Below are 23,428 nucleotides of genomic sequence, written 5' to 3' on the forward strand. Positions count from 1 at the left end.
CAGCCTATTTGGGGAATTTTTTTAGGAATCATACAAAAAGTGTGGTGTACTAAAAACAATGTCTGATTGTATTTTTTAAAAATGGCAAATTACTGGTACATTTTTGTTCTTCCTCAGGACAAATTTGGGCACAAATTCTCATCAAAAAAACGAATCTTCGGCAAACTGGCGTGTACAAAAACTGAGGTCTGAATGTATTTACAATTATCAATTAAACTGCATAAAATTTGTTGTAAATTTTCAATCTACGTCAAGCTAAATTTTAAATTTTTGGAATTTTGGATATCTCAAGCGCCACTATGTCTCCACTCTGTTTCTATTATTTTGCATTGTTTTCTTCATGTAAAACTTGAATTATTCTAAAATAATTATACTAAAATGTATTTTTGTTCATATTTTGGTTGTCTGCAACTAATTAATTGGGTTGACATTATATTGTGAGTATATTTATTTTATATAAACATATAATACGTAATGTGCAGTTAAATGTATAGAAGGCCAGCGAGAAGAGGATGCCCACCATCATGGATGTCTCCATTCCTCTTTTCCTGCATGGCGATCTCAAAGCTGCTGTGCAGGATCTTGTTGAGGGTGTTGATCCAGTCCTCCATCTCCCCTTCGCTGTCTGCAGCCAGCAGGTAGGTGCTCTTATCCTGCATCTTCAGCTCAAAAGCAAACCTCCGAACTTTGTTGTTCTGCAATCACAAATGTATGTTTGGTAGGTTTGGATGTCAGGTCAGATGTCAGATTTGGAAGTATGCTTTTCTTGCACGCTGATCCAAATACGTGATGGAGTTAATTGTAATAATTTAATATTAGCCGTCCAGATGTGTGTTCCTCTCCAAAGCTAACATCATGTTATTGTCGAGTCTCTGCATAACATTTGATTCTAATAGAATCCAATCTTATCTCAGCACATCTTGCTTCAGTTCAAGGCTAACGTCATCACCATCGCTAGGCAACAAAACATCAACATGACAGTGTTACAATTGTATAATCAAAGTACTGGACTGAAGGACTTTATATATTTGGTTCCAAATGTGTACAAACTGTGAGTCACTTTTTGGAAAAAAAGGGGAGGATCCCAGATGTAAGCTGTCACTCAAGTCAGAGTACCTTCATTTAAAATTGCTTTTTCATTTTACTACAGTGATGGTATTTGTAATATTGTTGTTATTATTACTTGTGTCACTGTTATTCAGGCCCAAGCACCAAAGCGTGAAGAGCTCTCTTGAAGACATTGTATTTAATGTCACAATTTGTATATTTCAGGGATCCTAATCACGAAAGAATAGCCCCTGCCAAATTTTCAGGCGTTGTCGTGAAATGTGGTGGAAAGAATGCAAAAAAAAAGAATTCATATTAAAAGTAATAATAAAAAATAAACTGCTCACTTGGCTTAATTTAATTTAATTTAATTTAATTTAATTTAATTTAATTTAATTTAATTTAATTTAATTTAATTTAATTTAATTTAATTTAATTTAATTTAATTTAATTTAATTTAATTTAATTTCATTTCATTTCATTCTATGTCATTCTGAAATTTACCTGAAATATTTATTAATGTTATATTAATATTATTATGGATTCTTAAATTTGCATTAAATTATTTAATTTTAATATTATTTAATTAATTATTTTTAATATTATTTAATGAATTATTTTGTACATATATTAGTATTATTTTATTTAATTGTGTTCTACGTATTCAGTTATTAGTGATGGTTATTATATATGATAAATTATTATAGTTAAGGTAAGGTAAGGTAAGGTAAGGTAAGGTAAGGTAAGGTAAGGTAAGGTAAGGTAAAGTTTGAAGGTGCATCAGGCCTGGTGAAAATGTTATATTTCAGGGGTACAGCATCATCAAAAAAATAGCCCCTGCCAAATTTTCAGGGGTTGTCGTGAAATGTGGTGGAGAGGATGCACAAAAAAATAATTAATATTAAAAAAGTAACAAAAATAAAACTGCTGACTTGGCTGCATTTGTTAAAGTAAGCAACACAATTTAGAGAAAACCTAAAAAGAGATAATTACTTTGCAATCATCCGTGGATTGGACCGTTCTCAAATCCAAAGCAGTGATTGTAAAATCGTGTGATGAGAGAGTGGGAGTGGGAGTGGGAGCAGAGGGGAGAAGGTTGGCTATGATATACACAATGGCTGAATAAACATGGAGGAGTGTTTTAGCCCCACAGTTAAACTTCCATAACAGACTTAATGATCTGATACAGCAGGTGGACGCTGTGACTTCATCTCCCAGCATGACTCCTACTTTCCATCGTGCCTTGATGAGTTATTGATGTGGTTGAATTTATCCTACGGTATATTTGGAGGGAGCAGATCCAGCCTCCAGTATGATGTCACTCCAGATGCTGTTGCAGCTCCGTACTGTAAAAACATCTGCAGGTTCTCATTCTTTTGGGGGATTTTCAATATGTTGCCCAATTGTAAGGCCGCTTGTACAAAACTTACCCAGGATTTGGTTTTGGTTTTTTCATTCCTGATTTATTATTATTACTAATGCATTTTTCAGGGGCAATAAAGGATAAATTCAAACATCAGCAGTCATTTTTCCAAGAATAAAGTCATCATATTAAAAGAAAAAAATAAAAACAAGGTTGCAATATCGCATAGAGTAATATTATTGTAATATTATTAGAAACAAACAAAACAACATATCAAGTTGTGATGTTTGGTAAATCAGTTATGTGATGGAAATATTGTGGGAATAAGTAATCATAAATAATTTATAAGTAGAAAGTTGAAATAGTTGGGGGAAAAAACAGACAACTGCAAAAATTTTCTTCATTTTATGACGATTAAGAAAAAGAAAAAAGTTTCATTTTCTAACGTGAAAAAAAATTCCCGAGAATAAACTCGGGATAATTTGATGATGAAAATTTTTTTCATTTTCATACTTAGAGTTGAAATTAATGATTTTTTAAAAATAGTTTTACTATTATGAGAAAATTAAAAAAAATAGGTTGGGGAGAAAGTTATAATAGGCAAAATATTCTGGGAATTAACTCATAATTAAGAGGAGAAAATTTACAAGAAAAAAAATTAATAATTGGAAAATTAAAAAAAACAACAGCAGAAATTTAAAAAGCAATAAAGTCAACATTTTTAATGAAAAAGTTTTTCCCAGAATAAACTTGTAATATTATGAAATATGAAATAATTTTAGTAGCAAGAGCAGAAATTAAATAATAAATAATAATTATTAGTATAATTAGTATTAAAATTATTAGAATTATATTATAATAATTAGTATTATTAGTATAGTATAAGTCATGATGTGCTATATATATCACTATATTGACAGTTACTATGGTACACATTATGCTATAGTATGGTCATATCGCCTCATACTTTAGTATGTGTCAAAAAATAAAAATAAAAATAATTATTACAAAAAAATAAAAAAAACTATATATAAATAAAAATAAAAAAATATATCAGAAAGGCAGGAAGTGAACAAATGTAACAGTTACTGATTGTAAAAGTACCAGATGGAGGGGTAGGATTTAATAAGCTTTGCTTCTTCCTACTCCTTTTGGACATGTGGAACTGTGAACTGATTATGGGATGCATTCAATTGTAATCTGATGCATGTTCAAATGAAATAAAACCATTGCCATTACCATAAATATTATTGTCATAAAGTCAAAATATTACATGAAGGAAATAAGTCGGAAATAAATCGCAAAAATGGGAAAAAAAGACATTTTGGTGTAAGATTCAAATGACACCAAAAGAGGATTCCCATCACGGTCTAGGAACGGAACTCTTATGTACAGTATGTATGTATGTATACGATGTATATATGTATATATATATCTGGGCCTCCATGCAGACGCTAGCATGTGGCAATGATTGCCAAGAGGTTGCGTGGAAGTGCGGCCTCAGCATTCACCGTGTTTTACCAGTCGGCAGTAAAGTGCTGTAAACGTTTCTGACGTGTCCCCAGACACGAACGCGCAGTTTAAGAGACTTATATAACTTGTAGCGGGCCGGGCATCAGACTCTGGGCAATTAGCTTTGAACTTTAGCCTGTTTTATTTGCAGCAAAGTGGAAAACACATCAGGAGTGATGACCGCGTTTGGTGCCGGTTGCACGCCGCGCTACCACAGATGCTGAGTTCAGGGTCACGGTGGTTTCACAGATGGAAACGGCGGAATTCTTACCTGAACCACGCCCATGCAGGAGTCCAAGAAAATGGTTCCTTTGGGTTCTTTGGATATTTTTTCGTCTTTGTAGAAGTTCAAGTTGTAAGAGCCGTCTCCCAGTTGAGTCAGATGGAAATACCTCCTCTTGAACGACTAATGAAATCAAAACAAACAACATAGTCTGCTTTAGCTTTCGCTAACATGAATTCATCATTTTTTTTAATGTGAATTCATACTAAACCAAGGAATGAACATCCATGGGAAGGCTAATTTAAACCATTCGGTGATGTGTAATGAGATTGGGAGCTCGGTGAACTTTGTTAACATTAAACGGCTATGTTAATTTTCGCGGGGGGTGCCGGAGCCCATCCCAGCTGTCTTCGGGCGAGAGGCGGGGTGTACACCCTGGACTGGTCGCCAGCCAATCACAGGGCACATATAGACAAACAACCATTCACACTCAAATTCATACCTATGGATAATTTGGAGTCGCCAATTAACCTAGCATGTTTTTGGAATGTGGGAGGAAATCGGAGAACCTGGAAAAAACCCACACATGCACAGGGAGAACATGCAAACTCCACACATAGATGGCCGAGGGTGGAATTGAACCCTCGTTTCCTAACTGTGAGGTCTGCGCGCTAACCACTCGTCCACCGTGCCGCCCCTTGCTGAATAACTCATTCATTCATTCATTTTCTACCGCTTTTTCCTCACAAGGTGTACACCCTGGACTGGTGGCCAGCCAATCACAGGGCACATATAGTCAAACAACCATTCACACTCACATTCGTACCTATGGACAATTTGGAGTCGCTAATTAACCTAGCATGTTTTTTGGAATGTGGGAGGAAACCGGAACACTGGGAGAAAACCCACACAGAGATGGCTGAGGGTGGGACTGAACTCGGGTCTCCTACTGCTGTGAGTCCTGCGCGCTAACCACTCAACCGCCGTGCATGTTTACCTCAAAGTACAATTAACCTAGCATGTTTTTGGAATGTGGGAGGAAACCGGAGAACCTGGAAAAAACCCACGCATGCACAGGGAGAACATGGAAACTCCACACAGAGATGGCTGAGGGTGGAATTGAACGCTGGTCTCCTAGCTGTGAGGTCTGCACGCTAACCACTCGACCACCGTGCCGCTCCTAGCTGAATAACTGTTAAACTTAAACTCCGGAAAATACAAGCCTCATTTTGTAGAAAATGTTGAGTAAAAATCAGAGGAGAAGACTTCGTAAGACCTCGTTTTACTTTATTATAGCATTATTATTATTATAGCATTATTATCTTTATTTAGGCACTCATTCAGTTTGTAGAGTTGTAAAAAGAATATCTTACTCACCCTCATAGTAACACTGATGGCACTGTTCATGTTGCCTTTATAGAGCCAACCATGTTTGGTGATCCCGTCCTTCTGGGATCCAAGGGAGGCTGTATCCTGCAGGAGACATGAACTATGAGATATAGATCTAAGTCTACAGTCTAAGTCTATGTAGAAAGAATAATATTTCATAAGAACATTCTATCATGGCAAAGAACCGCCTTTCTGGTGTCTGGCTTGGAGACTCCACAGGGTCCAATGTGGTGTGTGTGTGTGTGTGTGTGAAGAAGTCCAAACAAGCAGGCAAGGAGAACATTCAACAAACTCTGCGTGTGAGCCCAAATAAATAGTGAGATCTTTGCATTTGTGACGTATCATCTCATCATCTTGGTTTCATCGTCTGCTTGTGAGGAGAGGCAGTGAGAAACATTATGACCTTTGCCGACAGGCATTCCTCAAGGTACGCCCATGGGGATTCTTAAAGATACAGTACATAAGGGGTGTCCAAAGTGCCATTTGTGGCTAACAAGGCATTTTAAAAAAGTTGTAATATTATGAGAAACAAAACAGGGTATAATTCAGATTTTTTTTGCAACATTAGGTTGGAGAAAAGTTATATTATTATATGAATACAGTCAAAATATTATAGGAATAGCGTCATAAGAAAAGCTAAATTTGTTGGAAAAAAACAGCTGCAATTTTTGGAAAAATGGAGGCAAAATATTAAGAAAAAATGTTTGTAGTCCAATAAAAAAAGGTTGCAATTTTACGAGAAAAACCTCACAATATTATGAGGGAAAATAAAGTAATTTTAGTGGCAGGGAGTTGGAACATTAAATAAAAAATACATATGTGAAGTCAAAACACAACAAAATAAAGTTGTATTTTTTAGAAAATCAGCTTGGAAAAAAGTTAGAATATGAGGGGAATAATGTCAAAATATTATCATGATAATATTATGAGAAACAAAACAAAATAAAATTGTGATTTTTTTTTTGCAACATTTGGTTGGGGAAAAGTTTTATAATATATAATATAATATTACAATAAGAAAACTTCAAAGAAAGTTAAATTTGTTGGAGAAAAGCAGCTGCAATTTTTATAAGAATGGAGGCAAAATATTAAGAGAAAATGTTTGCAGTCTAATAAAAAAGGTTGCAATTTTATGAGAATAAACTCACAATATTGTTAGGGAAAATAAAGTAATTTTAGTCATATTTTTTACAAGTCAAAATACAACAAAATAAAGTTGCATTTTTTGGAAAATTAGCTTGGAAAAGAGTTAGAACATGAGGAGAATAATGTCAAAATATTATCGGAATACCATGATAATATTATGAGAAACAAAACAAAATAAAATTGTGATTTTTTTTGCAACATTTGGTTGGGGAAAAGTTTTATTTATAGTTTTATTTATAGTTTTAATTATATGAATAAAGTCAAAATATTCAAATAAGAAAACTTAAAAGAAAGTTACATTTGTTGGAGAAAAGCAGCTGCAATTTTTATAATAATGGAGGCAAAATATTAAGAGAAAATGTTTGCAGTTTAATAAAAAAAGGTTGCAATTTTATGAGAACAAATTCACAATATTGTTAGGGAAAATAAAGTAATTTTAGTCATATTTTTTACAAGTCAAAACACAACAAAATAAAGTTGCATTTTTTGGAAAATTAGCTTGGAAAAGAGTTAGAAAATAAGGAGAATAATGTCAAAATATTATCGGAATACCATGATAATATTATGAGAAACAAAAAAAATAAAATTGTGATTTTTTTTGCAACATTTGGTTGGGGAAAAGTTTTATTTATAGTTTTATTTATAGTTTTAATTATATGAATAAAGTCAAAATATTCAAATAAGAAAACTTAAAAGAAAGTTACATTTGTTGGAGAAAAGCAGCTGCAATTTTTATAATAATGGAGGCAAAATATTAAGAGAAAATGTTTGCAGTTTAATAAAAAAAGGTTGCAATTTTATGAGAACAAATTCACAATATTGTTAGGGAAAATAAAGTAATTTTAGTAAGTCAAAACACAACAAAATAAGGTTGTCATTTTTGGAAAATTTGCTTGAAAAAGGGTTGAATATAAGGGGAATAATGTCAAAATATTATGGGAATAACGTGATAATATTAAGAGAAGAAAAAAAAAGACTGAAGTTTATTGTAGCATATGTACATGATTATGTACATTCATTTTTCAGTATGTAGCCCTCGCTGGGAAAAGTTTGGACGTCCCTGCCGTAGACCAGTAAGGAAAGAACTGATGTGAGGAAGGGAGGATCAAAAGCTCCACAGGCAGCGCTGGTTTGGATCATCCTTGCATGGACGTTACCATTGAGTAACTTTAGAAGTCAGGAACTGTTTTCCTGACACTTCAAAGCCTGGATGACCTTTCAAGATAGTCCAACATCTTCCTCCTCCTTCTTTCTCTGCATTTTTCTACATTTTCCTTCTTCTCTTGGAGCAAAAATGTGCTTGTAAGCAGTGGAAATCATTATGATATTTCGATTGGTCCTCATGGAGTGTTCTGAAAAGCATCTGGAAAAGTTCAGGGCCCGATTGTCCTCCTCGATGTCTAGACAACACTCTGCAGCTCCCCGGAGAGGCAAACAAACTAGTGGGCCCATTTCCTCTGACCTCAATTTGCTCCTCAAAACATACAGCAAAAAAAAAATGCTTTATTTATGTCATTGGTTTTGGTGCCAAAAGGCTTGTTTGTGAGGGTGAGGGAGACAGCGGTTCAAATCCAGAAAAAAGCAGACCAACAGACACCTGCTCGCCCGGAGGAGGATGCGTTCTATGTTTTATGTCACATGACTGCAAGAGGTCAGCATCACACAACTGTTCTTTTTTTGTCATGTGACTCGTCAACCTCATTGCACCGAAAGCAGGCCGGCGGCTCAATGAAACCAAAAAAAAAAACAAAGCCCAGCAAAAAAGTGGAAAAAGTCTACTTTGCTCTTTACTCCTTTTCGCCCCATTTTTATATATTTTTTTAATTTTCCAAATATTAAAAAAAAGTTAATATTATGATTTTTTCCACCAGAATATTTAGATTTTAATAATATAATAATATTTAAATTTTTCCCCAACCTAATTTTCCCAAAATTACAACAATATTTTGTTTTTTTTGTTTCTCATAATATTATGACTTAAAACATATATTATTTATTCTAACTCTATGCTCCTGGAATTACATTAATCTATTTTATTCTAAGGACTTTTCTTCTCCTAGTATTTTGACTGTACTGTTATTTCATATAATTGTGCCAATTTGTATATTATATTTTATTTTACAAAAAACGTCTTTTTTATTAATGTTTCCAATTTATGCTACCAAAATTATGTTATTTTTCCACATAATATTATGATGTTACTGACGTGATCATCTGTATTTTTATTAAATTTTGACTTTATTCTTGTAAAATTACTGCAGATTTGTAATTTTTTTATATTGGCCAATTAAAAAAAAAACAACACACACAATAACCTGCGGGCCACACTTTGGATACCCTGAAATATAATAATGTATGGTACTAATAATTGTTTTTTTTTTAGCCTTTTTACAAAAAAACTACATATATACAGTATATATAAGTGGCCTCCAAATCCTTTGATTTCATTTTTATTTGAAGGGAAACAAGAGACTGCATCCGCTTTAAGCATAGCAACAGCCAAGCTAACAATAAATAAGTTGGAGACTTAGCGGAAAAGAAGGACTAAATAAGAAGCCAAAAAAAATCACCACTTCCACACAGAATGGGAGAACTGCCTTCATGGCTGACTCCATGCATTGCAAGTTAAGGTAAAGTAATGTAAGGTAATGTCTCGTCAATGTAAGTCATTGAGTCAACGAGGGACAACTGTGTTTCAATTTGGCTTATTTCCGCCAATTTTCCTAAAAATGTCACTTATATACAAATGCAAATGTTGACAGCTACATATGACTTTACCGGCTGCACGATTTATGATCAAGTGTTGCCAAGCGGGGTGGAAGCTGTGCTCATCTTTGACAATATCGGAGATGATTGTTAGGGGCCAAAATTGTGAAGAATAATGAAGTTTATCACATGTTTATGTTTATGACAATTGGTATGTATGCCTTTAAGTATTTCTGAAAACAATACCCAACAAACACCGGATTTATGCATTCATTTATATAATCATTTCCCTTTCAAGTACAGTTATTTCCATTCATGATGTCCTTTTGTGGGGGTTTGTCTCGATTAATTTTCTATTAATTATTTTCTCCTTTATGTGCTTTCAATTAAAAATGGCATTTTCAAGAGAAAATCACCCCAGTAACCAAAGCGTCACACTGCATGTACATGTATGAGCTGTACTTAAGCAACCCACCGTAACAATGCATTCCAAAAAAAAAAAAGAAAAAAGTTTGAGTCCTATTGCAACATACCACAGAAAACACACAGCTATATTTTACAGTGAAAACACTATATTTTAGTCATAATTACAAAGTACTGAGTGTGACACAGTTATGGTTAGCGCTTGTCATTGTTATGAAATTCCTTCAGAAAAACAAACCTTCCACCTATTTTCTACTAATAACATTCCATGCACCCCCCCCCCACCCCCGGAATGCTTTTTGTGAGAAGCTTTTTTGTGACTCTTTATATGCGACATGACAAGTCATTTGGTTTTACTTTTATTTGTCCAAATTCAAAGCGGCTGTGTGACTGTTAAGAATGTTAAAATGTCATTGTCTTGTTGTGTTGTGTTTGGAATAAGCTTGGCAAAAAAAATGAGAGGCTTTCATTTTAATGAAGACCTGCCAACATGTACAAATTTATAGTACTCAACATGCAATTTGACTTCAATTCACTTATATGCGCTCTGTTTTTTTTTTTTCTCATTGTCCTGCTTTCAGTTTTCCATAAAAGTGAGGTTAATGGGTTGAAGTAAATAATAATAATAATAAATATTTATATGTTGTGATTATGAGTTGTTTTAAGTGACTAATTCATGGTTGGGTTGCAGTTCCAGGTTTGGCTGGTAAACAAAGATCCCTGTTATTAGCTGCCATCCACGCTGAATTATTAGTAGACAGGAATGCCGGGAATGACAGTTTAATATGGTTTATTGGGATAAAACTGGGATATGAATGCATATTTTGCTCGATGTTATTCTAATGAGCTGGATGCACGTTGTTTGTAACGGCTCTATGTGATGACATTGGGTTTATTTCCTGTCATTACAGTTTTCACCACGTTCCATTAAACACACATTTGTGGTTTACCAACGTCTTTGTTGAAAGAGTGCTTATTAAAACAGTGGAGCCTTGAAAAGAAATCCAATAATAACTCAGCTGTGACATAAACATTGCAACTTTTTAGTGACGTTCATTTTCCACAGCAAACGTTCCCCCCACGGTGAACTTACCTCGTCTTTATCAACATCCTCGTCCACTTCAAAGACATGGACTGCCAGTTTTTCAGGCCTGGATACTTTGCTGTAAAAATAAATTCATATAAATAGCTAATGAACATGTAACAAAACATAAAAAGTTGATTTATTGTGATTTTAAATCACATCCCTAAAGTGTGGTAATTTGCCGTTAGATGGGGTTAGATCAGGGGTGGGCAAACTTTTTGACTCAATATGACAAAATTTACGGGGGGGGGGGGGGGGGGCAGACTATGTATTTTACACGTAACAGTCCACCTGGTATTATTGTATCTGTAAAATTGTCATGCAATCTGCTATTATTATTTATTATTTTATATTTATATTTAAATATTTTAAAAATAATAAAATATTATAATAATTACAATAAAATTTAAATAATAACTATTATATTATTATTATGTAAAATATGCAAATATAACAATAATATTATATATAATTAATATAATAATTAGCATTAATATAATAATTATAATAATCATAATAGTTCTAATAAAAATTATAATAATCTAATAATAATCTAATAATAATAATAATAATAATTATTATTATTATTATTATTTTTATTATGTGCTTGTGTCCCTTTTTTCAGGAGCACTTTGTAAACAACAGACCATGTCAAAAAACGAAATTGATAAAACCATCAAAAGGTTGGCTCAGGCCATGATGCCAGGTTGTATGTTGAGTTTAAATGAAATACTTTGGAAAGATTGGGCGGGCCGTATTCAAACACTTGGCGGGCCGGATGTGGCCCCCGGGCCGTAGTTTGCCCACCCCTGGGTTAGATGCTAATGACTCCATAAATGATTGGGATGCTACGCAGCTGCCTCACATCAGTCAGAAATAAGCAGGCTGTTCTGGTAAATTCATTTTCCCAGCTCAGACTATTCATGGAAACATGTAAGGGGGTGCATTCTATCCACTGGGCACCTCCAAGAATGACTTGAAGGGAATTTAATGTGGAGCTTTTAACAGGCAACACACGTCACGGCGCATTGTTTTAACTTCCCGACTGTCTGCAAAGCGTCAAAGTGAAGGTCATCAACGTAGCTTTTTTCCACAAAAAATGAGTGTAAAAGTGCTTCTCTTAAGGGAAGAGGCAGGGCCCAATGACAGCATATCCCAACAATGAGGGTGCTTTCCACTTCTGCACTACATAGAAATGACACAAGAGTGCCATAAATAGGGAAAGTGCTTCACAGGAAGGGATATGCATTATTGTGTCTTACTGCCTTTGTAATTACACAACATCAAAACAGATGGTCCTTGGATTATGATGTTATGTGGTTACAAACATGCTTCCATAAATTCATTAAAAAATGACATTTTTCTCTGTAAACATGAGACTCACTCCAGAATTACAGTTCACATGCATGGAAGAATATGAATATTTTTTTTTCTCCCAAGCGGCAGTGCGTCAATGAAAAGGAAAGCCATCAAGTGAAAAACAACTACCATAAAATGCTCTGACTTAAATTAAAGTCTAGGAATAAGGCAGCTGTGCAAGTCAATAAAATGTCGAGACTTACTTTGGAAGCTGCCGGAAGTCTCCGGAATAAGCTTCATACTTGTAGTTGACAACATGCCAGTCGGTCTTGTAGGTCTTAATGCACTGATGGGACAGAGTCAAAGCTGATTAGAAACACTAAGAGAGCGGTAGAAGGTACATGGTGGGCAGGGGCGTCACTAGGTTTTGAGGACGGGGGGCGGGTCGATATGAATGAATTTAGTAGACATAAAAAAATAATTAAAAAATTAAAAAAACAAATCGCGAACAAGAACCGGGATATAATTAAATGTACACAAGTACACACAATCTACACTGCAAAACCGCTACTATAATTGGACAGTGATCAATTATATAATAATCATTATTATATTATTAATTAGCCTAGTATTATTATTACTACCATCATTATTCTTCTTCTGATTATTACTACTACTACTAGTAATAGTAGTAGAAGTAGGCTAGTATTAGCCTGCTTAGTGGCTTGCTTATTAGCCTGCTTTTGGCCTATTATATGAAATTTGTCAGATATTTTTTTGGTAATAAATAAACAAATAAACAAACAAACAAACAAACAAATAAATAAATAAATAAATAAAAACATCAAGGCCCCCTAAAATTGGCCTAATGACCCCGCTGATGGCGGGCATAACACCATGTGTAAATATAAAAATAACAAAGTGCAAGTTAAAACCGGAATTAACATTAAAATTAACATTAAACATTTATTTAATAATTTAATAATAAATAAAAATGAATTTGTTCATTTGTTTCACTTGTTTCATTTGTTTTTTGATTTGCTTATTTATTTTTCCATCTTATTTTGTGTCGAACATTAAGCATTTATTTAATAATTTAATAATAAATAAAAATTAATTTATAATAATTTATTATAATTTAATGTTTAATCAGAGCTTTTGCAAAGAACCAAAGCACTGAAAAAGTGGAGGGTGTAGCAGAAGCATTGAAGACTATTATATTATATATTTTTATTAATATTTATTAATATTTTTAATATATATATGTATATTTTTTTCTTCTTTTTAACCTGATGCGGCCCAGCCTCACCCAGACCCTAGCTATAGTGTCTTTCTGTGTAAATATCCTGGTTTACAACAAAGCTTGTAGACTGTAGTGCGGCCTATATATGGACAAAAATGTTTTCCTCTTTAAATTTGGTGGGCGTGGCTGATATTCCGAGATTAAGTCCAGAATTTATGTGCATTTATAAGAACACAATAATACAGATAAAACGTACAGCACCACTGTTAGACCACAACTTTGACATGTTCATGTCTTCATGCTTCAATGATCATATTTTTTCCTCAAACATTGCTTGGCGGTCCTCATAATTGTTATTTTTTGTCATAATTTTTTTTTTTAAATGATACACCAAAACTGTATTAATTGAAACAACTCGGTAATATCTGGTGCACCTCGTATTCCCTCCTATTTCCCATTTATCCCCATGGAAAGTGGAGATGTGTTGTATTTTCAAATGGAATATTTTAACTCAGGCATGCACTGATGGAATATAAAGTAATGGATTTGTCGGATAATGCTTGGACCTCCTAGCATTGCTGACAAGATAGCAAATTACAGTCACGTCAGTTTGCTTTACTCAGCTTTTAACACACATCTCTTTCAAGCTCCCTAAGCCTAAAAACTATCAAGCGCAATCAGTTAACTTTCCATGTCAAAGGTCGCTGTCGGGGGGGGCGTTGAAAAGAAAATCTCCCGGTCAGGTGTTGCCTGACACAGTCACGAGAACGGCTGTTAAGATCAACTGAGCGCTTGTCCGTGGATTAAGTTGCACTTCATCTGCGGCGGTGTTGTAAAATATCTGTTAAACAAACATTGAGCCGCTCCTATCTCGTATTTAGTCCTTGAGCAGATGGCTTTTTCCGAGAAAGGGAGAGAGAGCGAGAGAGAGAGAGAGAGAACTCCCGGTTGGCTGGCGGTGGGGGATGTCAGACAAAGGTGGAACAATAAGAACTCGGACTCCTTTTCCTCTTCTGACTTCTGCATACTTTTACCTTTATCTTGTCTTGTGAGTGTACCGTACTTAACACATTTATCACCCAATGTAAGGTTTATACCAGGGGTCCATGGTTGGGGGGGGGGGGGTCCATGGTTCATTCTAAAAATATAAGCTAACCAAAAAAACAACAGAAAATATGAAAAAAATCAGCAGCAATATTTAGGCAAAAATGTCAAATTCTAACAAGATTTTTTTTTTACATAAAGTTGAAATATTAAAGAAAAAGTCTTAAGATTATAAAAATCAAACAACAACAAATAAAGTTATATTTTTAGTAAAACTGGATTGCAGAATAAGTGAATAATAATAATAATAATAATGTTATGAGAATGAAGTCAAAATATAGGAATTAAGTCCTAATTATGAGGAAAACATTTACAAAAAGAAAGTTGGGGAAAAAACACAGGAGAAATGAGGAAAAAAAGCCATAATTTTACGCAAATAAAGTCAAATTACTAAGAGAAAAACAAGAAAAAAAGTAGCAATTTTACTAGAATAAACTTGTAAATACTACAAGGAAAAATCCCGCCATTTTAGAAACATAATGTTGATATAATAAAGAAAGCTTTTCGTTATTTAAAGTCACAGTATTATGAGAAACAAACAAAACAACACATAAAGTTGTCATTTTTGGAAAGTTAGATTGCCGATGAAGTTGAAAAAAAGTCAAATTACGAAGAGAAAAACAAGAAAAAAAGTAGCAATTTTACGAGAATAAACGTGTAAACACTACAAGGAAAAATCCCGCCATTTTAGAAACATAATGTTGATATAATAAAGAAAGCTTTTCCTTATTTAAAGTCGCAGTATTATGAGAAACAAACAAAACAACACATAAAGTTGTCATTTTTGGAAAGTTAGATTGCCGATGAAGTTGAAAAAAAGGCAAATTACGAAGAGAAAAACAAGAAAAAAAAGTAGCAATTTTACGAGAATAAACTTGTAAATACCTCAAGGAAAAATCCCGCCAGTTTAGAAACATAATGTTGATATAATAAAGAAAGCTTTTCCTTATTTAAAGTCACAGTATTATGAGAAACAAACAAAACAACACATAAAGTTGTCATTTTCGGAAAGTTAGATTGCAGATGAAGTTGAAAAAAAGTCAAATTACTAAGAGAAAAACAAGAAAAAAAGTAGCAATTTTATGAGAACAAACGTGTAAACACTACAAGGAAAAATCACGCCATTTTAGAAACATAATGTTGATATAACAAAGAAAGCTTTTCCTTATTTAAAGTATTATGAGAAACAAACAAAACAACACATAAAGTTGTCATTTTTGTAAAGTTAGATTGCCGATGAAGTTGAAAAAAACACAAGAAACAGAAAAAAGCTTCTTCTTCCTTTACCGGCATCCACAGAAAGGCCAGCTGAGACGCAACATAAATAGTAGCGTAAACACGGTAATGGCGGCTAATGATGGCAGTCATTGATGCAGCAGGCGGCACAGAGTCAGACGGAGGCTACATTTCACGTGAGATAAACGGCTTCCCTGACGTTCCGTGATGTGCGACATGCATTACTGCTAATTCAAGTAACAAATGAGGTAATGACTCACATTACTGTCACAGCTTGGCCAGCCATTGCCTTTCATAACCACGTTTCCACAAGTCTTCCGTCTGTTGTTATTACCCAGGTCTCCGATTAGTCAACCTTTTTTTTTTTGTTTAAGGAATGTTTGCCTTCTTTTGCTTGCTTTTAATGAGGAATAACATCTTTCTACGTTTGAACAGTTTTAATCCTAGTTACTTTAAATCAGGCATCACCAACGACCTGGCAAACTTTCAGAAGCAAAAACAATACATGAATTCTGTATTGTTGCTTGTATGTGTAGTTCATGGGCTGTGGGAGATTAGGGACCTGCTGCTTTAAATGACCTAACATGAAAATAACATGGGTACCTCTTGGACAAACAGACTGTGAGCGTCCCTCTCCGCGTTGTCAGGCACCGTAGGGTAGAGACTCCGACCTTGTCGCCTCAAAGTGGAAATCTGCAACATATAGAAAAAGATATATACATATAGATACATATAGATACATATAGACATAAGTATATAGATATTAGTAAATTGAGTTTGAGACCCCTGCTCTACATTGTCCATCGGTGTCAATGTGAGTGTAAACGGTTGTGTGTACCCAGCCTCCCGCACAAACTCAGCTGGGATAGGCTCCAGCATGCTCCCACAGGACAAGTGCTAGACCAACTAGCTATTATGGCTAATTTAATTTGACAGTTTAATTGACATTTATTAGGATTTTTTTTCCAAGTTTATATGCATGAAAGATGGAGACATTGTAGTTTAATTAAAGTAACGCACTGTGTACTACCTGTTGGCCCTCCTCATAAACACATTATAACGGGACTTCTTCCACTTCTTTCACCCTTCCTCACACAGACACACACCCTGAATCTGGCTCTCTGCCCTAGTGGTGCAGATGGTTGGCGAGTAATCAGCATCTCAGCACCTTTAATTCGTCCTTAAAGCCTTTTGCTCACAGCTAGCTACTACACTTCACTCCTAATGCAAACAGCATTTCACAGTAGGGAGAAAAAAAACACTATCAGCAAGCAAAACGCCAACGTTATCGCTATTTTCATGGCGCTATTCTGAATACAGAAACGTAGTCCAAGGACATGCATGTGTGTATATGCACCAACCAATAGAAGTGAAGGACATTCTGTGTGACTTCCTATATTTTCCGTATTTCTCTACTCCAGCCGGAATTACTTTCCTCTGGTCTTTGCAAAGGAATTAATTCAGTGCACATGTCTTGACATCATCGTAAAAAAATAATAACGAAGTGATTTGAAGCCGCTAAATCTCTGGTGAATGTAGGAATACAATCTTGAAGGGAGAGATTTGTTTTGTTTTTATCCAAGTCAGCTGTGGGATCTTTTCTGACGTACATACGTTCATCTCCTCTTTAACATTGAATGATTACAGCAGGGGTGTCCAAAGTGAAGCCTGGGGGCCATTTGTGTTTGTTTATTGGCGCGCAGCATCAACTTGTAAAAAAAAAAAAAAAGACATAAAAAGAAGAAAAATAACAAAATGGGAAAAAATATTTGATGACTAATTTTTCAGTTTATTCTCTTAAAATGATGACATTTTTATTGTTAAAATAAACAATATATATTTTAATATTCTGTCTTCATTCTTGCTAAATATTTTTTTTTCTTGTTTCTTGTAATACTATGACTTTATTCCCATAATATTAGACCCCACCCTCATTTTCCAAAAATTACAACTATATCCATTGTTTTGCTGTTTTTTTTCATAATAATAAGACTTAAAAAATCTTTTTTTATTTAATATTAATATTTAATATGTCTTCATGCTACTAAAAAGACATCATGTTTTTCATAATATGCTGTATTATTCTTGTAAATTTTCTTTTTCTTTTCTCATTAGACTAAAACCTTTAATTTTTGCTGTTGTTGTTTTTTTTAGTTTTCTTTTGTTTTTTTTTTTTTTTAGTTTTCACTTTTTGGAATTTGCCACAGGCCACTAAAAAAACAGTCGCGGGCCACAAGTGGCACCCCTGCTTCAACTGTGAGTGACTGTGAGTGTGTGAATAACTGGTGACCAGTGCAGGGTGGAACCCACCAATTGGCTGGGATAGGCTCCAGCTCACCTGTGATCCTAAACAGGATAAACTTTTGAAGAAGAATGAATAATTTGATTTACGACGAGATGATGGTTGCGTTTGCCAAGGAACGCCATTTAACCTTTCCAGAGACTTGGACTTGTACACTTTGCACAAGACCTTTGTAGGGGTAAGATCTAAAAAAAAGCTTTCAGATGAACCGAAACTACCGGTGAAAGTCTTACGATTTGGGGGGCTGGGAGGTGAAGAAAGAATCAGTAACGCCCAAATGGTGCTTTGTTTTGGTAATGCTAAAACCCAATAGGCCAGGATTTTGATGGATTGGATTTGAACGCACTTCAAAAAGTGAAGCTGCTAATCTTGGACAAATACCGTCAGACTCATCGCGAGTGTGGAGAAAGTGCACCATGCCAACAACTTGCAAATACAAAGCAGATGGAGAGTATAAACATTGTCTCCCAGAAAGAACATCGTATGACTTTTGACGTGCCCGAGGGGATGAAACAGAGGAGGTATCGAAGGGAGGGGGGGTTAGTTATGGAGGAGCGGACAAACACTGGATTTCATACAATAATAACTTTCTGACAAGACGAGATCTTTATGATTGTTTTGGCGTTCATTTTACCACTAAGTAGCAGGGTTTTGGTCTTCCTTCCTTCCGAAAAGTGGCCAACAGTGAAACTATGCACGATGCAGGCTGAAGCACATGCCCTGCTCAATCACTGGACTTCTGGTGTGTCCCCCCCCGCCCCGCCCCCCGGATCCTATAGTCAGAATCACCTGTCAGCTCCTGACAATGTCCCCTTCATAGCAGGCTAAAACATGATACACTCCAAAGCCTGCCCTGCTGTGAAGGTCTGCGACGAGTTTGAACCTTCATATGACTCGACTGCTTCAGACGGTTCCGCTTTACGCCCGGGTTCGAACCGGGATCTGCAGAACAAAAATGGAGTGCACTAGCCATTGAGCGAAAAGTCCAGACTGTCAATCTGTTATCCAGTGTCAGGGAGTGGGAGGTACCAACGTATATCCACGCCGTTGCACCAGATGGCATCTGTTACGCTCATACATGACATCATGACATCATGACATCATGACATCATGACATCATGCCATACACACACGGTCCAAATTGTTGCTACTCCACACTTTTTCCAGCAAGGGAAAATATCCAAGGACACTTTTTTTTGGAAAGAATTGCTAAGAAGTTATTTATATTTTTAAAAAATTGTCATATTTTGTCATATAGGTGAAAAAGCCTATTATTATTATTATTATTATCAACGTCACTCTTGTTTTCACTCTTTTTTTTTGCTTTTTTTTCCATGTTTTCCAAATATTTAAATTGTCATCATTAATAAGCTTTGTAAATGTTCTTTATGTAATGTTATGACTTCATTCCCATAATATTCAAACTTTTTCTCCAAGGTAATTTTCCCAAAATTCCAACTTAATTTTGTTTTTTTTTCCCATTGTATAACACAATTGCATATTTCATCTTTGCTATTGACATTATTCTCGTAAAATCTCAACTTTTTTTCTAGTTAGAATTCACTTTTTTCTATAAATATTTTGACTTTATTGTCATAAAACTAGAGCTGTTTTTTTCAATTTTTGCTGTAGTTTTTAAAATATATTTCAACTTTCTTCTTGTAAAGTTTCTTCTTCTAATTGTGCGTTCATTCGCATAATATTATCATTTTTTCCCTCAATGTAATTTTCCAAAAATTTACATTACATTAATATTTTGACCATTTGTGTATTTGTTTTTTCTATTTTTTCTGTTTTGGTTCAATCATATTTTTAAAATGTGACTCAATTCAATTAAAAAAAAAAAGACAAAAACACCCACAAGAATGAATAAAACTGCCAAAAGTGATAACACAAAAAAATGACTAAAAATGAAGGAATGGAAATAAAAAAATCAGTGATAAAACATCATGAAAGAAAAAAATGAAAGACCTTGGTAAAATATTGTCCCACGCTAGTCTGGAAGGACAACCTCCTCTTGTCCTCTCAGGTCTCCTTGTAACAGTGCACAGAATCCATGACCCCCTCTAGCATTTGTGAGCATTCAATCATCTTAATTCTTACTGATGGTTGCCACAGTCGAGCTGTTCGGACTAAAAGTGTGGCTGACTTTGGTGGGTGTGTGAAATTGAACATTATTTAGCAAGCTATTTCATTCAATTACGTTTTTACTTCATCGATATCCACAATGTATTTATTCTGTCATGCTTTACTTATTATTTATATATCTATATACTCTTATTTGAACAGAAAAAACAAACTGTATTCCCATTTTATTTTATTTTTTTTACCAATTTGTACAGGATAATAAAATAAATGAACACCTGAGTCTCTTATAATAATTGTGAAAGTCATAAAAGACATAAAACTAAAACCCAGGACCTACAAAGTTTCCATTTAACAGTTAAAACAGACAAAAAGTGCAATTTCCTGAGGTAAAATCCGAGAAGCAGACTTCCATTAAATGTTCCTGCCTAAGCGTGGAACCTCGGGAGGAAGTGAACGTCCCGCACATTGTGGCTGCAGATAACGCTTGCTCTGTCACAACATAAGGGACAGAATGAGCCAATTAGACTCCCGAACCCTGACCCCTTCCTCGCGGCAGCATGGAAGGATGTAAACAAGGGAAAGCCGCCGCGGGTGACTCCACCCTGTACTCACAACACCGACCCAGAGGAAAAGAAAACACACAACTCTAAAATACTTGGGCACATTTTGCAAATGTAAATTCAATTGTTGGGCTTGGATGATCACCGTTAGTACGGATTCATCATTGGAGTTTTTCATGTTCAGTAAGATGAGACGCTCCAGTAAATCAAAGCTCCCTTAGATAAATAAACACACCATCCTAACATCACATCAGCCTTAGACTTCCTACTGATCTCAAACCAGCTGCCTCAGCTAGAACATTTAGGCACTCTGCATATGACGCAGGTGTGGAACTCACCTCAAAGTCCTCCAAGGGGAACTGAAGCATATCTCGGAGGACATCACTGAGGATCTGCGTCTTCCTCTGCACCAGAACATTCTCATAGTCCAGAGGTTCGATCACTTTCGGCTTCACCTGGAGAAACAAAACAAAAGATTATTGTATTTATTGTGGAAATGTGGAAATGCTTGCATGGAATGTAAGCTCAGTCAAACCTTGGTTTTAGTAGTTTGTTTTTTTTTTTTAGTAGTTTTTCCCGTTTTCGTATGATTCTCACTGAAAATTTTCTCAAAAATGTTGCCTCGGTTTTCAGATTTCCTGCACCCATTTTCTTATGGTTCTGTTTTCATCAAAAATGTATGCCAAAATTATGCCTCAGTTTTTGTACACCGTCTTGGTTTTCGTACACCCTGGTTTTCAAATTATTCTTCTCCAAAATTTGACGTGTTTCTTAGTTTTTCATATGATTCGATTTTTCCTTGAACATTCTGGCAAATATTTTTGACAGTTATCGTATGATTCAGTGACAAGAACATTTTAACCAAATTATTGCCTTGCTTTTTGTAAATAAAAAATATCACCAAATTGTTTCATCAGTTTTCATACGCCATCTCGGTTTTCGTACGCCTCGGTTTCCAGATTTCCTGCACCCATTTTCTTATGGTTCTGTTTTCATCAAAAATGTATGCCAAAATTATGCCTCAGTTTTTGTACACCGTCTTGGTTTTCGTACACCCTGGTTTTCAAATTATTCTTCTCCAAAATTTGACGTGTTTCTTAGTTTTTCATATGATTCGATTTTTCCTTGAACATTCTGGCAAATATTTTTGACAGTTATCGTATGATTCAGTGACAAGAACATTTTAACCAAATTATTGCCTTGCTTTTTGTAAATAAAAAATATCACCAAATTGTTTCATCAGTTTTCATACGCCATCTCGGTTTTCGTACGCCTCGGTTTCCAGATTTCCTGCACCCATTATCTTATGGTTCTGTTTTCATCAAAAATGTATGCCAAAATTATGCCTCAGTTTTTGTACACCGTCTTGGTTTTCGTACACCCTGGTTTTCAAATTATTCTTCTCCAAAATTTGACGTGTTTCTTAGTTTTTCATATGATTCGATTTTTCCTTGAACATTCTGGCAAATATTTTTGACAGTTATCGTATGATTCAGTGACAAGAACATTTTAACCAAATTATTGCCTTGCTTTTTGTAAATAAAAAATATCACCAAATTGTTTCATCAGTTTTCATACGCCATCTCGGTTTTCGTACGCCTCGGTTTCCAGATTTCCTGCACCCATTTTCTTATGGTTCTGTTTTCATCAAAAATGTATGCCAAAATTATGCCTCAGTTTTTGTACACCGTCTTGGTTTTCGTACACCCCGGTTTTCAAATTATTCCTCTTATCAAATATTTTTGCCAAAATTTGACCTGTTTCTCAGTTTTTCATGTGATTCGATTTTTCCTTGAACATTCTGGCAAATATTTTTTGCCTGTTTTAGCCCCAGTTTTCATATGATTCAATAAAAACAATAAAAAACATTTTAACCAAAATATTGCCTTGCTTTTTGTACACTGTCTGGATCTTCGTATGGCCTTGTTTTAAAATAATTTTGAACATTTTGGCCAAAATTTGGCCTGTTTTTTTTACACTTTCTCCGTTTTCAGATGATTCTGATTACCTCTAAAATTTTTGGTAAAAAAAAAAAATTGCCTGTTTGTGTACAGTAGGTACATTTTCATGATTTGTTTTTTTTTGCCACTTCTGGTTTCATACACCACCTCTATTTTCGTATTCCCCAGTTTTTGAACAATTCTGTTTAAATAAAAAAATATCACCAAAATGTTTCATCAGTTTTCATCTCGGTTTTCATACGCCTTGGTTTTCGTATGATTTGGTTTTCATCAAAAAGTTACTTTATCATTCCACGAAATCAGGTACCCAAACAAAGCATCCTACTCATTGCTGACTCACTGTCTGTCTACTCTCTACTCTTCTGTTCAATTTACATGTCATAAGATTGTGTAAACATAAAAAGGCATTGTTTTTGGTTAGAATTCTACCGGTTGGGGCACTGCTTCCTTAATGAACATTATGATGGATCCCTCTGCTGTTCTTGCAAAGACACACCCTATGTTCTAAAGAAGGCTCACTTGATTGTTTCAAGAGATGAACGATGTGTGAAAGAACACGTGAATCACATCGGACAGCCTTCATGGTCACGATATCCCAACCCTGTTGAAATGAAACCCTGATGGGTTGCATGTTTCCTCAAGCATGTCATAAAAACACCCAACGAGAAATATGATTTTTGCTGAATCGATGTCAAATTACGACATCACATTTGGACATCGTTGGACGTTTGATTACAGCAGA

The 23,428-nt window shown here is 34.8% G+C and overlaps 1 protein-coding gene across 9 annotated transcripts in view; it reads right to left on the minus strand.

The window, feature by feature from the left end:
* LOC131136350 (dedicator of cytokinesis protein 9) overlaps positions 1–23,428 on the minus strand; it is a 97,783-nt gene that overhangs the window by 36,958 nt on the left and 37,397 nt on the right. For all 9 annotated transcript variants that reach the window (XM_078795342.1, XM_078795341.1, XM_078795338.1 and 6 more), the window contains exons 2-8: positions 21,064–21,180; positions 16,379–16,468; positions 12,456–12,538; positions 10,903–10,972; positions 5,523–5,618; positions 4,194–4,328; positions 521–695 (exon numbers count right to left, since the gene is read on the minus strand). In XM_078795342.1, the coding sequence (XP_078651468.1) occupies positions 521–695; positions 4,194–4,328; positions 5,523–5,618; positions 10,903–10,972; positions 12,456–12,538; positions 16,379–16,468; positions 21,064–21,180 (766 nt within the window). The remainder of the gene's footprint in view (positions 1–520; positions 696–4,193; positions 4,329–5,522; positions 5,619–10,902; positions 10,973–12,455; positions 12,539–16,378; positions 16,469–21,063; positions 21,181–23,428) is intronic.

The sequence above is a fragment of the Doryrhamphus excisus genome, linkage group LG12 (genome assembly GCF_037039965.1).
Source record: "Doryrhamphus excisus strain RoL-2023G ecotype Guam linkage group LG12, RoL_Dexc_Guam_v1.1, whole genome shotgun sequence".
Lineage (NCBI taxonomy): Eukaryota > Metazoa > Chordata > Actinopteri > Syngnathiformes > Syngnathidae > Doryrhamphus > Doryrhamphus excisus.